Below are 15,588 nucleotides of genomic sequence, written 5' to 3' on the forward strand. Positions count from 1 at the left end.
AGAAGAAGTAACTGATATATACATGTTTTCTAACAACTGTTCGTAGCAAAACAAAAATTTTGTTTTAGTGCAGTTCCTTTATACTTTATTGGTAACTACTGCAAGATTTAGGCTAATACAGCACAGGTACCCCGAACCCGGACATAGTTTCCTTCCATGCGATAGGAGCTTTGGAGCCATAGAAATACAAAAAAGAAAGCACGACAAAATATATCTTCCTCAAGAGTACTCAAATTATTTGATTATTGAAAATACAAACAAAAACTTTAAAGTCGTTTCTGTAGAGCAGGATATATTTTTAAATTTCAAGGTCCATTTGCAACAGTTTTTTGTAAAGAATCCTTTAAGGAAGAACAACAAACTTACGATTTCAAAATATCGAATCATGCGCTATGAAAAACTAGATAGTGAAATATTATTTAAGTGTAGTGAAACAGTCTCCCTCCATCAGTTTATGAGTCAAGTCCATTAATATTTCCCTTATAGCTCATTTATTTTTTTTGATTAAGATATTGAAATATTTAAAAAATAATGCAGCAGAATCATCTGCAAATGACAACAAAATGCGAAAATTTTCAGTAACTAAGAAATTTACATAAAAAATGTTTTTTATGTTTCCTCAACATTTCTCCTCATGTGACTTAACTGGTTTATGCATTGGACCCCTCAATTGTACTAGACCTATTACAATTGGACATTGGCTATTACGCGATTACTACAATAGCTAAAATCATATTACATATTCACAAGCATTGGTTTAATCAATACAACCCAAGAATACAACAATCCCAATAAGCTAGTAAACTAATATTTAATAAATACGACTTAAAAATGTTGATTTATGGGCCCTCAGCGTAGTGCCTGAACTCTCTATTCGATAAATTCAGGTGAGATTACGCGGGGAATCACGCGGAGGTATCGAGTTCCTGTTTCTTTATTTTGTTTACAACAGCAGTTGTGACGCTGCATTCAGCATTCATGCAGTCCATAAGAGACTATTTGTTTGTGTTTCTCTGTATGTTTGTGTAACACTACATACTTTTGGTTTTATATATTATACAATAATTATATTAGTAAAGTACGAGACTAGCTAGAAAAAATGGATATCTGATGGACTCCTGTCTTAAAAACGAAAAGTTTTCTATTTGGTTAGAACTAGAAACCCAAATAAAAAAGATGAAGCTTTCTGTAAAATATGCTTAAAAGCAATTTCGGATGGAATTACTCGGTAAGAATTAAAATTGAGAATGGCACGTCAAGTGGAATGTACGAAGCTAATTCAAAATTTTTCGACGAAAACAAAATTCCTCGCAAAAATCTATTTGGCTGCCACATGCAATCTTAAGACCATCTCAAACAAGGTGGTTAAGTCTTCAGTTGGTAGTGGACAGGATCCTGGAACAATGGGCAGCTTTACAGTTATTTTTTATTAACCAGGCATTGGTAGAAAATATTAAAAAGGCCAAAAATATATTAAATGCTTGAAACAATCAAACTTTTAATCTGTATTTCTCTTTTTTATCATATATTTTAGATATTGTTAATAAAATGAACCTAGAATTTCAATCTGAAGGTTTTAAAATGCTTGTTTTGCTAAATAGGATTACAATCTTGTAAAAAACTATTCTTTGAAACTTTATGAATCATACCTATATTAATGAAAGACCGTTAAATCAAGTTTCTTTTTATCCAGAAAATTATTTACCGCTGGATGCAATCCATGTAGTATAGTATTTCACTAGAAAACCACATCCCTGATCTAATTTAAAACATCTTAAGTAAGTTTTTAGGTGGAGCTATGTTTTGAAATTAAAAAAAGATTCAACTTTGATGACCCAGTATCTATTCAAAAAATCAAAACCAAAAAAATCAATCCTAAGAACTGACAATACATTTTTGGAAACAATTCTAGTACATTTGCTTTACGTCAAAAGCACAACACTGTTTTGAGGTTATGTTAGTTTGTTTTGTTTCCAAGAACGTGCCGATCTGCAGCAAATAAGTGAGTTGAAGATATACCTGTAACAAAAACTTAATTCGTTGGGGTTTGTGAGATTTTATAGTCACCGTTTTTGTTAGTGGTGAAAATGGAAATAAGATTTGCGTAAGTATCTCAATTTGTCAATTACTTCTGGATAACTATTAGAACTGAGTGGCTAGAGTAACAATTATGCTTTATTAGAAAGGTCATTTTTCCCTCTGTAATAATAATTGACAACCCACGAAAAAAGCGAACTTTTACAATATTTTGCTTCTTGCCATATGGCAACGCTAGTATCTAGTGGCATCTTTTTTTTCAGACGGGGGTTCTCTCCAGAAGAAGCTTTAAACATGGTTTTAGGAAGATGACGTCAACGTTAGAAATATTTATGGAAGCAAATGTTGAGGTGCAATTGTATGGCGAAGAAATAAGGTGGAGGATGACGACAACGAAGAAGATGCAGTTCAGACGATGGATCGTCCCACATACTACGCCTATGATATGATAATGATTTAACGTTATATACAGGGTTTTTTTCCTATAAACATTTGTCCTAAATGCACCCTCTCAGAGCTACAGTCCACACAAATTGCTTGAAGAAAATCGATTATTTGAAATTGTAACTACAATTATGCATCAATTCTTCTGAAAATTTGTATGTCCCCGTTTTTTGGGTGCTATTTTTATTTTCCGTCCCAAAAATGGTGTAAATCCAATTTTAGGGGAGGATTCAGGGAAGCTTACCCTTCTGATGGCCCGTATCTTATATTTCCTATAAGAAATTTAAAAATCTAGCAACACCAGCTAGTTCGCCATGAAAAAATATACATTTTTTGTCTCTTGCATTTTTTCCACATAATTAAGCGTTTTCGAGAAAATCGCTGATAAACGAAAGCGCAGTATTATTAAACCCTATTAATCTATTAAATTTAAAAAAAAAAACGAAGTGGGCTGTGACTGTTTAATTTTTTGTCAAGTTGAGTTAATTTTATCCAAAAATGAAAAAAACGATAATTTTAGATTTTTCCATGGCTAATTAGAATGTGTTCTACATTTTCAAATTTATTATTGGAAACATAAGATATGGGCCATCATAAGGGTAAGCCCTCCCCCCGATTCCTTTCCTAAAATTGGGTTTACACCATTTTTGGGACGGAAAATGTCAAGAGGACCCCAAAAACGAAGAAATACAGATTTCCAAAAGTTTTACGTATAACTGTAGTCAGTGTTCCAAAAAATCGATTTTCTTCAAGCAATTTGCGTGGGCTATAGCTCTGAGGGAGAGCATTTTAGGACACATGTTTATAGAAAAAAAAGTCTTATTTTAACCCCAACAATACGTTCTTAAAATATTTGCACCGATTTTTGTAACACCCTGTACATATACAGTATCGGACAAAATTAGAGAGACTTCTCTATTTGCCAACTCCAATTTTTTGTACTTGAAATAATATTAATATTTGTTAAGCAGTGTATACCGGAGTTGACAAGAATTCTATTATCAACAATTCATTTTTGTAGCTCATGTTTACATTTATTTAAAGAATGTTTTTAACATTGATAAAAAATTACTGCGACAGAATTAAAGAGACTCATTTTGTATTTAGTTTCGCTGAAGTCGCGATTAGTTTAATTTCTGTTTATTAGTTTGAGAATATCATTAGCAATGCCTCGTGGTAAACATTATTCCATAGACCTAAAAGAAAAAATTATAGAAGCCTATAACTCGCTCACAAAAATTAATAAAAGAGCAATTCAACGTCAGTAAACAAATGGTTTCCAGAACAATAAAAAATTATCAGCTCCGTGGAAGAGTGACAAACCTTAAAAGAGGTGGCCGCAAGAGAAAAACCTCAGTACTGCTGGACAGGAGAATTAAACGACTAAGTCAGAATAATCCGCGTCTATCTTCAACACAGATTTTGGCTGAATTGGAGGCGCCTGGGGTTTCATCCAGGACTGTGCAGCGGCGATTAGTGGAAGCGGGGCTTCCTGGAAGGAGACCAGCAAAAAAACCCCATCTATCAAAAAAAATGTAGCTGCTAGAATGTTATATGCAACACGTCACCGTTACTGGACAGCTAAGGACTGGAATAAGGTTTTGTTTAGTGACGAGTCTAAATATAATATTTTTGGAAGTGATGGAGCGCAGTTCGTACATCGCCCAGCAAACAAAAGGCTTGATCCAAAATATGTTTCTGGTACTGTGAAGCACGGAGGTGGCAATTTAATGGTTTGGGGTTGTTTTTCGGGTTATGGAATGGGTCCTATCCACAAAATTGAGGGCACTATGGATAGATTTATGTATCGGACTATACTGGAAGATGTAATGTCGCCTTACGCCGAATGGGAAATGCCGCTAAGATTCACGTTCCGACACGATAACGACCCCAAACATACGGCCAAACTTGTGAAGGAATGGTTTTTGGCTAACAAAATTCAAGTTTTAAAATGGCCACCGCAATCGCCGGACTTGAACCCAATTGAAAATCTTTGGGAGATTATAGAGAAAAAGATTCGCACTAAAAACATCGGGAATCGTGCTCAATTATTTGAAGAAATCGAGAATGCCTGGAAATCAATGGATCCGGCTGTAATTTCGAATCTCATTGGATCGATGTGAAAAAGTTATCCAGAATAAAGGGTACTGGACAAAGTATTAGGTTAGTTTCATTAGTATAGGGTACAAATGTACTTTAAGGATAAGTCTCTCTAATTTTCTCGCACAGAATTTTTTGCATTTTTTTATTTTTCCTAATAAATCTTGAGAAATGTTTTTTTTTAATTTATTTTAGTGCCTTTTTAAACTACTTCAAAACATAACATCCTTCAGCAGAAAAAGAGGAATTTAATCATTTTTATCTTACATAAAAGACGTACGTAGTCGAGTCTCTCTAATTTTGTCCGATACTGTATAATGCTAATGATCCGCCAGTCCAAGAATGTGTTTTTGTAGTATACTTTTCATGAGCTGAAAAATAAGGGAAAGAGGTTGAGATGCTTAGTATGTCATGACAGATACTCAGAAGGATTAGGAAGAAAAGTAGCACAACATAAGACTCCACGATCGATCTGGTGCAAATCGGCCTTTTGTGTATCATGTTTTTTTGTTAAACATAAAATGTTAAGAAAATAACTGATTTCTTTAATATACGAGGACGGGTCAATAAGTCCGTGACTTTTTGAATTTCCCGCCCTTTAATGGAAATGGCTACTCTGCTCCTGTCAACAGAGAACTGTCAGTTGACGCCTGTCAAAATTTGAACAAGCTGCGCCACAACACGCCGAAGACCAAACAGCAGTCAAAACAGTGGATTTCTCGGGGTGAATCGGCGCCCAAGAAGGCAAAGGTGGATTTGTCAGCCAATAAAGTCATGGCGACCGAAGGGATAAAAAAATTGTAGAAACGTTGGACTAAGTGTATAGAACTCAAAGGAGACTATGTTGAAAAATAAAATAACTTTTATATAAAAACCCGCCTTTCATCTAAAAAGTCACGGTAACACATAATTGACCCGCCCTCGTACCTCTATGTGCCTATTTTCTTAGTCCTTAGGGTTTTTATTCTGTTTGTACGGTTTCTTGAACATACTTAAAGTAAATATATAATTGTACCTCTAGGTCTGGAGTATGCATTTAATGAGGCTCATGGCGGTTAACGTGTTAATTTTGCGGATTCCTGCTTTCATTAATTTGACTATCGATGATTAGAAGAAAATCGTCTTCATTTGCGTATCCAAATGATGCTGTTTCAATATTTCAACATAATAGTGACCTGAAGCATGCTTATTAGTTTGTTAGGTTATTTGATGGAAAAACTAAATGTTATTATATAGAAAATTGAAAAAGTGAAAGAAACATGGAGTAACTAAATTAGATTTGTTTTAATTTGCTTACTTTATATAATTTAAAATGACAGGGTAGCGAGAAAAACGATGTTTTCGTAAACTAATTGTAATGTTTTTTAATCTTGTATTGTTTCCGTGTGAGTGGACTGTATAGAATGAAATACTGGTAACTTTAATAATTTAATTGTCATGAACAACTTAAAAACGACAAATTACAAAAAGCCCCGACATAGAGTTACGGGCGATTCTAAAGTCAAGAAGCAAGTGCTAAAAACAGGGCGGGCGGGAACCGATATTTTGTTTCTTGCTTCACGCACAGCACAGGCCCGCACTAAGGACAAAGTATATAAAAAAATAGTGCTCGTCAACCACAAACTGAACTGAACATGCCCCCGGCCTTGAAAGTCCTGGGTTAACTTTCAATGGGAAGTGGGCAAAGTCTAGTTACCGCACGAGAAAGTTCACTGTCTGCCGTCTTCACAAAAGCAACACGGTTAATACCATCCTTGCCTGGTATTAACTTAAGAACTCGTCCCAAGCGCCATCTGGTAGGCGGTAGATTTTCATCCCTTATTAAGACCAGCTGTCCAATGTCAACGTTTCCTGATGACCTTTTCCATTTGTGCCTTTGCTGCAACTCATGGATGTATTCGCGACTCCATCTGCTCCAAAAGTGCTCGTACAATTTTTGCAGAAGTTGATATTGACTGAGTCTGTTTTCTTTAATGTCGCTGATTGGTAATTCGGGTATGGTTTCCATTGGTCTTCCAATTAAAAAGTGGGAGGGAGAGAGACAGGTTAAATCGTCGGGATCAGTGGTTAATGGAGTAAGGGGTCTAGAATTGAGCACTGCCTCGATCCTAATAAGTAACGTTTGAAAATCATAAAAAAACAACTTATGCTCGCCTATTGTACGCTTAACATGATATTTTAAGCTCTTTACCCCCGCTTCCCAAATACCCCCAAAGTGTGGCGAATTGGCTGGGATGAAATGCCAATCAATATCTAAATGGGAAGCCTTTTCGATGATATCCAGGCTATGAGTCTTAAAAAAAACACTCAATTCTAACATTTCGCGATTAGCTCTGACAAAGTTGGTTCCGTTATCGGAGAATACCTGGGCCGGCTTACCACGACGGCTTATAAAACGATAAAAGGATTGCATAAAGTCATCGGTACTAAGAGACAAGACAATTTCTAAGTGTATAGCCCGGGTCGTGAAGCAAATAAAAAGGGCTACCCAACATTTAATTGGTCTGCAACCGCGACCTCGCCTATCTTTCATCCAGAAAGGTCCGGCATAGTCAACTCCTATAACGCTAAATGGGCCTGAAGGCCGAACTCTTACCGCTGGTAAATCACCCATAAGCGGCTGAATTTTGGCACCGCTAAATCTGGCACACGTTACGCATTCTTTTACAATTTTTCGCGCATAACTACGACCTGATATGGGCCAAAAGGTGTTTCTTATTGAAGACAGTAAGTACTGAGGCCCTGCATGAAATAATCTTTTATGGGTGCTTTCAAAAATTAATTTAGTAATATAATGTTTAGTGCAAAGTAACAAAGGATGCTTTTTTGAGTATGAAAAGTCTGAATTGGATAATCTGCCGCCTACCCTTATTAAACCGTTCTTATCAATGAATGGGTGCAAGCTTAAAACACGGCTATTAGAAGGCAAATCGTTACCTTTGGTGAGAGTAAGATATTCCTCCGGAAAGGACTCCCTTTGAGCTATCCTAATTATAAAGTAAAGACTATTTTCAAGTTCATCCAATGTCAAGTACGGAAGTAATATTCGGTTTTCGGGCTTATTTTTACAATTTTTTAAAAATCTTAGATCCCAAGCAAAAGTCCTTTTTAATTTTAAAAAATCAGAAAAACGCTCGAATGAGTAGGACTCTATTTTGCTTACTGAGGAAGTTAATGTAGTACGAATTTCTGGTAAATCGATTACTGAGGTCTGTTTATTAGGCCAATGAATAATATCTTTGTCTAGCCAATCGGGGCCATGAAACCACATACGAGAAGAACACAGCTGTTGAGGAGGTAATCCTCTCGAAACTATGTCGGCTGCATTATCCAAAGATGGTACATGTCTCCACTCAAAGTTAGCCGTTAACTTCTGAATTTCCGCCACGCGATTGGCTACAAACGGTTTTAATAAATGTGGGGATGCGCGCAACCATCCCATCACTATAGTGGAGTCAGACCAACAAAATGTTTGGTCAATTTTAATATTTAATGATTTTAACACCTTTTCTAATAACTGAGCCAGTGTTAGTGCCGCACATAGCTCTAACCGTGGCATTGTTAGATGTTTAACTGGAGCTACCTTTGATTTGGCGCATAGTAAATTAGAAAAACGCTCTCCTAAATTATTTTCAGATATAACGTATACGCACGCACCGTAACTAGTCTGACAAGCATCAGCAAAACCGTGTAAACTGATTTTAACTGGATTTTCACAAACAACCTTCCGTTCGATATTTAAACTATTTATGGCTTCAAGATTCGAGTACCATTCTAACCAAGAATTACTTATATGATCAGGAACCGGTTGATCCCAGCCTAAATTTTCACACCATAATTTCTGTAAAAGCACCTTGGCTATAATAATACAAGGGCTGACCAGACCTAAGGGATCGAAGGTAGTAGCGATACTGGAAAGAATAACACGCTTGGTTATTAGTTTTTTCGAAAGGCTGGGTTGATTAATATTATATTTTAAAATATCAAGTGAGCTGTTCCAAGTTAAGCCTAAAACTGAATTTTCCTGCGCCTTATTGGAATAAAACTCTACCAACCTATTTTCGGATTCTAAGTTACGGATAACATACTGATCATTTGAATTCCACTTTCTTAATTCAAATCCATGCTTAAGTAAAATTCTATTAATATTATTAGATATATACTCAGCCTCGTCTCTATTATCTACAGTTGTCAATAAATCATCAACGTACATATCATTACGAATTATATTAGCAATTAAGGGGAAATCGCGTTCGCATTCATTTGCAACCTCAAAAAGGCAACGTATGGCTAAAAAACTAGCGGCAGTAGTACCATAGGTAACCGTATTTAATTCAAATATTTTAACATCCTCATTGGGATCGGAACGCCAAAATATTTTCTGTAAATGACGTTGCTCGGGATTGATTAGTATCTGGCGGTACATCATCTTTATATCACTTGATAGGACAATATTTCGTGTACGAAACCGTAAAATAATGGATAATAAATCCTGTTGGATAGTTGGACCAGCCATCTGAATGTCATTTAAAGATAGTCCTGTGGTGCTTGGACTAGACGCGTTAAAAACAACACGTAATTTGGTAGTATCACTCGAATTTTTTAATACACCATGATGAGGCATAAAATAACCGATATTTTTGTCGTCTTCGAATTTTACTTGAGACATATGTCCTAATTGCTCATAAATTTTTAGAAAATCTATGTATAATTTTCTTAATCGATCATTAGTCATAAGCTTGCGCTCCAATGACAAAAAACGTTTGAAAGCTAAGTCGCGAGAATTACCTAACGCTTCAGATGGTTTTTTAAGAGGTAATGATACAACGTATCTACCATCATTATTCGTATATACATTGGTGACAAAATTGTCCTCACATGCTTGCTCTTCAGCCGAAAATATTTTTTTTATTTCGATCTCTTCAACTTCCCAAAACTTGGAAAGTTGTTCCTGAATGTCAACATTTTTAGAAAAGTTACAACGAATTTTTGCATTATTTGATGGTTGAAATCCGCCAGCAACCACCCAGCCAAGGTGGGTGTTTTGTAAAACAGGGCTAGGATAACCAATATTAATCTGGCCCACACTTAAAATCTGCCAAAAAATGTCTGCCCCTAACAAAATGTCGATAGGCGAAGGGGAATAAAAATCCGAGTCAGCGAGCTCAATGTTTAAAGGAATCTGTATTTTTTGCATGTCAATAGGTGTCTCAGGTAAGTCTGAAGTTATTTTATCCAAAACAAAACATGACATATTGAACGTAAGATCACTATTTACTGATTGAATTTTTAGGTCGCACCTATATTTAACGTATGAAATTTTTTCGCCTATACCAGAAACCGCCAAATTCGTGCTTGTTTTTTCTAATTTTAGTTTTTCGCATAAATTTGTTGTGATGAAACTTGACTGCGAACCGCAATCCAACAATGCTCTAACTACTACAAAACTCTTGTCTTTACCAAATGCTTTCACCTTGGCTGTGGATAATACTGCTTGCTGAGTTGTTGCTATACCGCAATTAGTAAAACTTGCATTGGTAATTTCTGAGGTTTCATTTTCGCTTATGCCGCTTTCTTTACACAAATGCGACATTGTTCCAGCCTTTTCCCTATCGTCCCTACCATGATCATGTAAAATTGTATTGTGTTTTGCTCCGCAGATCTTACAACCAGACCAATTGCAATCCCTTGTCAGATGGTTGCGCTTCAAGCAATTTAAACAAAGACTTAATTCCTTGATTTTGTTTACGCGATCAAAAGTCCCTAGTTTTAAGAAGTCTGGGCAGTAAAAAAGACTATGATCCCTTTTGCAATTATAGCACGCAAATTTTGTTTTGTTTGAATCAGAGGGTTTATTCGCGCTGGTTAATCCTCGGGAATAATTGTATGTTTTGCCTTTTGAGTAATTACCTGTATTGTTGGAATTTTCTCGAATATTGCTATGTTTTTCGTTGACTCGCTTATTTTGCTCTGTGGTTTCAATGGTTTCTAGCAGATTAGCGCGCCTTTTCAGAAATTCTTTAAAGTAATTTAAATTAATCGCATCGCAATTTGACTTGTATTTTTCCCATTCTTGGGCCGTACTTTTATCGAGCTTACTCGAAACAATGTAAATAAGTAACGTGTCCCAAGATTCAATAGGTTCACCTAGTTGCTTAAGACTATTTAAATGCTTGTACAAATTTTCATATATGTAACGAACCCTAGCAGCAGTAACCATGACAATGCTTTCCATGTTAAATATTGCTTTTAAATGATTCTGTATCAATAAATTTTTATTATTGAATCTTTCACACAATGTGTTCCAAGCCATGTCATAACTATTAGCGCTAAAATCCAACGCTTGTATAACGACAGGTGCAGATCCAGTTAAGGATGCCCGCAAATAATGCAATTTCTGAATATTACTAATATTTATATTGGAATGAATTAACGATTCGAACATGTCCCTAAACTCCATCCATGTCTCATAGGTACCGTCAAACTTTGGCAATTTAATTTCTGGCAACTTAACGCCTTCTGAAACTGTATTTATGCGGCCGATAACGGAACCCGATCTGACAGAGCTTGATCCACTTGGATCCGCATTATTTGAATCGTATTCAGCTTGAAACGCCTTTGCCCGTGAAATAGTTGTAAAATACCTATTCGAAAATTCTTCCCTCTCGACTAATTGTGCTGCCTGTTCATCAACAAGACAATCAATGTCATTTTGGAGTTCCTCAAAACTATTAATTAACGTTTCAATGTCATTAATTCGATTTTCAAGTTCTAGAATTTTACAATGCTCCACTGGTGTGGTAGATCTATTTAAATGTAAGATCTCAAATGCATCAACAAACTTTTCAAAAAGGGTTAATTTAGTTTTGAGGGTACCTCGCTTTTTAATTAAATGTTTTACTTCACTATTATCCCCTGAATCAGTCATTTTATATAATGATTTCCTTTTTATTTTTTTTTTATTATATAAAATTTTACTAAGTACGCATCTGAATATGACTTTACTTCTTAACAACAAACGTCTATGCCTACAATGAATAACGTAATGCTATGGGTATAAACCGTGCTATTATATACCTACTTAAACCTGTATTTTAACTAGATATTTATTTTTTATTCCTGAATGTGGACTAGGCCAATAATAACTGAGTAACTGAATAAGTACTAGGTACCAAAAATCAATAAATATCTGGATTAAAATTAAACATCTGCTATTAAATTATGACTCCCAAACGCACCACCCAACCAAGACAGTGCATTTAATATCGGAAAAATCAATGAATATGGGTAACGGGATTAAAATAATATTCGCTTCAAATAAACCATGCAAATGTAATACATCACCGCTTCAAGGTCTCTGCATCCATCAACACTCGCGACGATACAATTGTCCAGCTCAAGCCGCCGCGAAAACCTCGATTCACTGATGCGATAATTGACTGAACTACTGCTTTACTTTATTTGCGTCGTGCCTAATATGGCTACCGAATTTTACTTGTAGAAATTAGGAATATTTACTTCATGACTTATTGTTCAAAATTGTTTATTATCCCGTTCGAAAGGACCATGTTTCCGTGTGAGTGGACTGTATAGAATGAAATACTGGTAACTTTAATAATTTAATTGTCATGAACAACTTAAAAACGACAAATTACAAAAAGCCCCGACATAGAGTTACGGGCGATTCTAAAGTCAAGAAGCAAGTGCTAAAAACAGGGCGGGCGGGAACCGATATTTTGTTTCTTGCTTCACGCACAGCACAGGCCCGCACTAAGGACAAAGTATATAAAAAAATAGTGCTCGTCAACCACAAACTGAACTGAACATGTATAATTTTCTTTGGTTAGTATATCAAACATTGTGAATAGATATAAAAAGGAAATTATCTATCATCATACTATCATCTTTGTGTTTGCTATAACATTGTAGATATGTGTATATCTGTAAATCTTTAAATTAATTAACTCAACTTCAACATAATTTTCCTTAGAAAAAATCCTTTTTAATGTATATATAAGTATAGTGAATAATTTTCATAAAACATCACTTCATTGGTCTGACATTCCAAATTAAAAAAGCATAAATAGAAATGTCTGACACTTCAAGTTAAATCTTAACTATCCCCGAAGATATCTTTTTGTCTAAAACAATAGTGAAAATACACTATTACATCACCCTATTAAAAAAAATTCAAAAAACTTTAAACATTTGTCACTTCCATTGTTAAAAAAGGTAAGAATTTACCTTAGCCAAAACATGCAGATTATAGAGATTTAAAATAAAAACTTATTCTCATATCTCTGTTACAAGTCGTGGGCTTCCTTATTTTATTAATCGCAGAAAATCGTAAAAACACCATTTTATAAAAACCAAATTCCTTTTAACATAAACTCTCGAATCTACCGATATCCCATATTAAAAACGAGACATTGTATTTCTTAATCCAAGTGCCATTCTTATAAAAACTGAACTCGCTGGCCGCCAAACATTATAGTCACCACAAAACAATAAAAGTAGTTCTACCGTAAAATAAATAAACAATTGAAAAAAAAATCACCTATACAACTCGCCGTCATGACAGCAGCCCGTCCAAATCCAAACTCTGCTGTTGTTGCTGTTGCAAATTCAAAATGCTATTGATGGCGCTCTGCACCTGCTCATCGATACTGTTATTGGTGCAATCCGACTCCTCCTCTTTGCTGCTATTCGCCTGCGATGACGTGGCACTCTCATAACCGCACTTTGATTGACCCGGACTCACTGAAACCACGCCCATCGCGTCATGTTTTTTCTTGTCGACGCGAAACCGTTTTAACGTTTCCAGTCGCGAGTCGCTACTCGAGGTGCGTTTCAAGTGGTTGTGAAGGTGATGATGGTGAATCGGGGTCGATGAATGATGATGGTGGTGGTTATGGTGATGATGGTTATTGTGGTGGTTGTTGGGATCCTTGTGATCCGGTGGGAGACAGCCCAGTTCCCGCTGGATGCACGCCCACTCGTCGTATTCTTCGCTATTAGTAGGCGGATCGCCTGGTTCCCGGTTCATCTACGAAATAAATCCCAATCAATAAGATAATAATTATTGAAATATTTAAATTTCAAACATTCTTATTCTCATTATTAGAAGATTAGTAGATGGCGCTAGAGTGAGTTGTATTAGCTTATCACGGTGCTCCTAATTATAACTACATAATTGACTATAAGGGATTGGATTGGACCTTTATCCCTGTTTAGAATGTATTTTTGATTTTTGAATATTGATAAACTTTCGTATGCATCTAATTTTCTATTGTTATTAACTGGTTGTTATTCATTGAAATATTTGAGTGAACTTCTGGAAAGTAATGGTTTCGATAATATCCAAGTAATAATTAAATTAACAAAACTTTGTATGTCACAAAATATTTTTCAATATAACAACTCATACTATGAACAACTGGAAGGTACAACCATGGGTAATTGCCTCTCTCCCTTCCTAGCAGAGCTCTTTATGAACTGTTTTGAGTTAAATGCAAAAAAAATAAATTCCATTACTTCCTACGAGTTTGGTTACGATATGTTGATTATGTGTTTGCTGTGTTCGACAAAAGCAAATGCAATATTGATAATTTTGTAGAACAACTTAATAGCTAAATTTAATCTATTAAATTTACCTTCGAAACAAAAAACAAATAACCAACTTCCATTCTTAGATACTCTTGTCATCAAAAATAATAATAAGTTAGAATTTGACATGTATAGAAAAGAAACAAATACTTTTAAATACATAACTAGTGACTGTAACCATTGTTTTCAACATAAAATGGCTAGCATGCATTTCTTGGTACATCATTTGGTCTCATTTCTTCTAAGTAATAGCAGATTTAATAAAGAAAAAGCAACAATTAAAACAATTGCTAGGGTCAATGGCTATAACGATAAGATTATTGATAAGCTGATTTATAAGTAGTTTTAGTTTAGTTTTAATCTTCTCCCGAAGATCCTAACATCGTTAGCGAAACGCGTGTCGAGATTAAAAATAAAGAGTTTTGGTTAGTGGTAAAACTGTCTCGTAATTTGAATAGTAGTGGTACCTAATTTTAGTAACAGCTGACAATTTAAATGAAAACTTCAATTGAAATAATAGTATTTTTCTAAGGATCTTGCCTTTCCCACCAAGAACATGGGACTGTAATCGGCTGTTATACGTGAAATTAAATCAACCATCATTAGCACTTTCAATGACAAATTTTTAAATGAAGTGGTAGAAAAGGTATCAAACATCATATAAACAGTTGGCACAGCAACTGGAAAATCAGAGATAAATAATCGACTCCATAAATACCAAGGTTAAAAATTTGCTGGAAAAAGTTGTTTCACTTATAAATTATAAATTAGAGGTAAAAATATGGCGAGATAAACATCCTAGTGATAAGCGGCCTGCAGTTCTCGTGCGGTTTTCCACATGTTTTACGGGTATCTGTACTTAAAGGTTCCCGTAGATAAATTACAGAAGAATTAACTAAAACACGTCTCAATTTACTTACTAGTGCCGTTTGGTTGTTCAAAAAAAGATGCGTGGATATTTAATGCAAACGTGAAAAATGTTGTGCATCGCATTTCCGGGGAATTAGAACTTGCTGACTCCAAAAGGGACGGTTAATACTTTATTTTGGATATATTTAAAGAACTAGTAAGTCATTAGTATTATTGGAATCAAGAATGTTTAAACATTTTTTTATTTCTTCTTCTTCACAAAATTTGGAAAGGGTTGGATAATATTACATAATATATTTGATTAAATTACCTAAAATAAATGTTTGGGGCATTTTTATTATTTAAAATGTATTTTTATATTTTTTTTGCCTCTATAGTCAAAGATTTATTTTTCATTAATAAAATAAATGGGCTTGTGAGCCATAGAATAAGCAAAAATACAAAAATGACTTACTTTTCCTAGGTACAGAACTTATTTTAACTTACGTTTTGTTTAATATATATATAGATTTTTTTTTATTATATAATTGG

At 34.9% G+C, this 15,588-nt stretch overlaps 1 protein-coding gene across 3 annotated transcripts in view; it reads right to left on the reverse strand.

The window, feature by feature from the left end:
- Nucleotides 1-334: 334 nt before the first annotated feature.
- Nucleotides 335-15,588, reverse strand: part of LOC126738943 (polyhomeotic-proximal chromatin protein-like) — an 85,987-nt gene continuing 70,733 nt past the window's right edge. For all 3 annotated transcript variants that reach the window (XM_050444438.1, XM_050444437.1, XM_050444439.1), the window contains exon 23: nucleotides 335-13,627. In XM_050444438.1, coding sequence (XP_050300395.1) covers nucleotides 13,154-13,627 — 474 coding nt within the window. In that variant the 3' untranslated portion in view covers nucleotides 335-13,153. The remainder of the gene's footprint in view (nucleotides 13,628-15,588) is intronic.

This window comes from Anthonomus grandis, chromosome 7 (assembly GCF_022605725.1).
Source record: "Anthonomus grandis grandis chromosome 7, icAntGran1.3, whole genome shotgun sequence".
Lineage (NCBI taxonomy): Eukaryota > Metazoa > Arthropoda > Insecta > Coleoptera > Curculionidae > Anthonomus > Anthonomus grandis.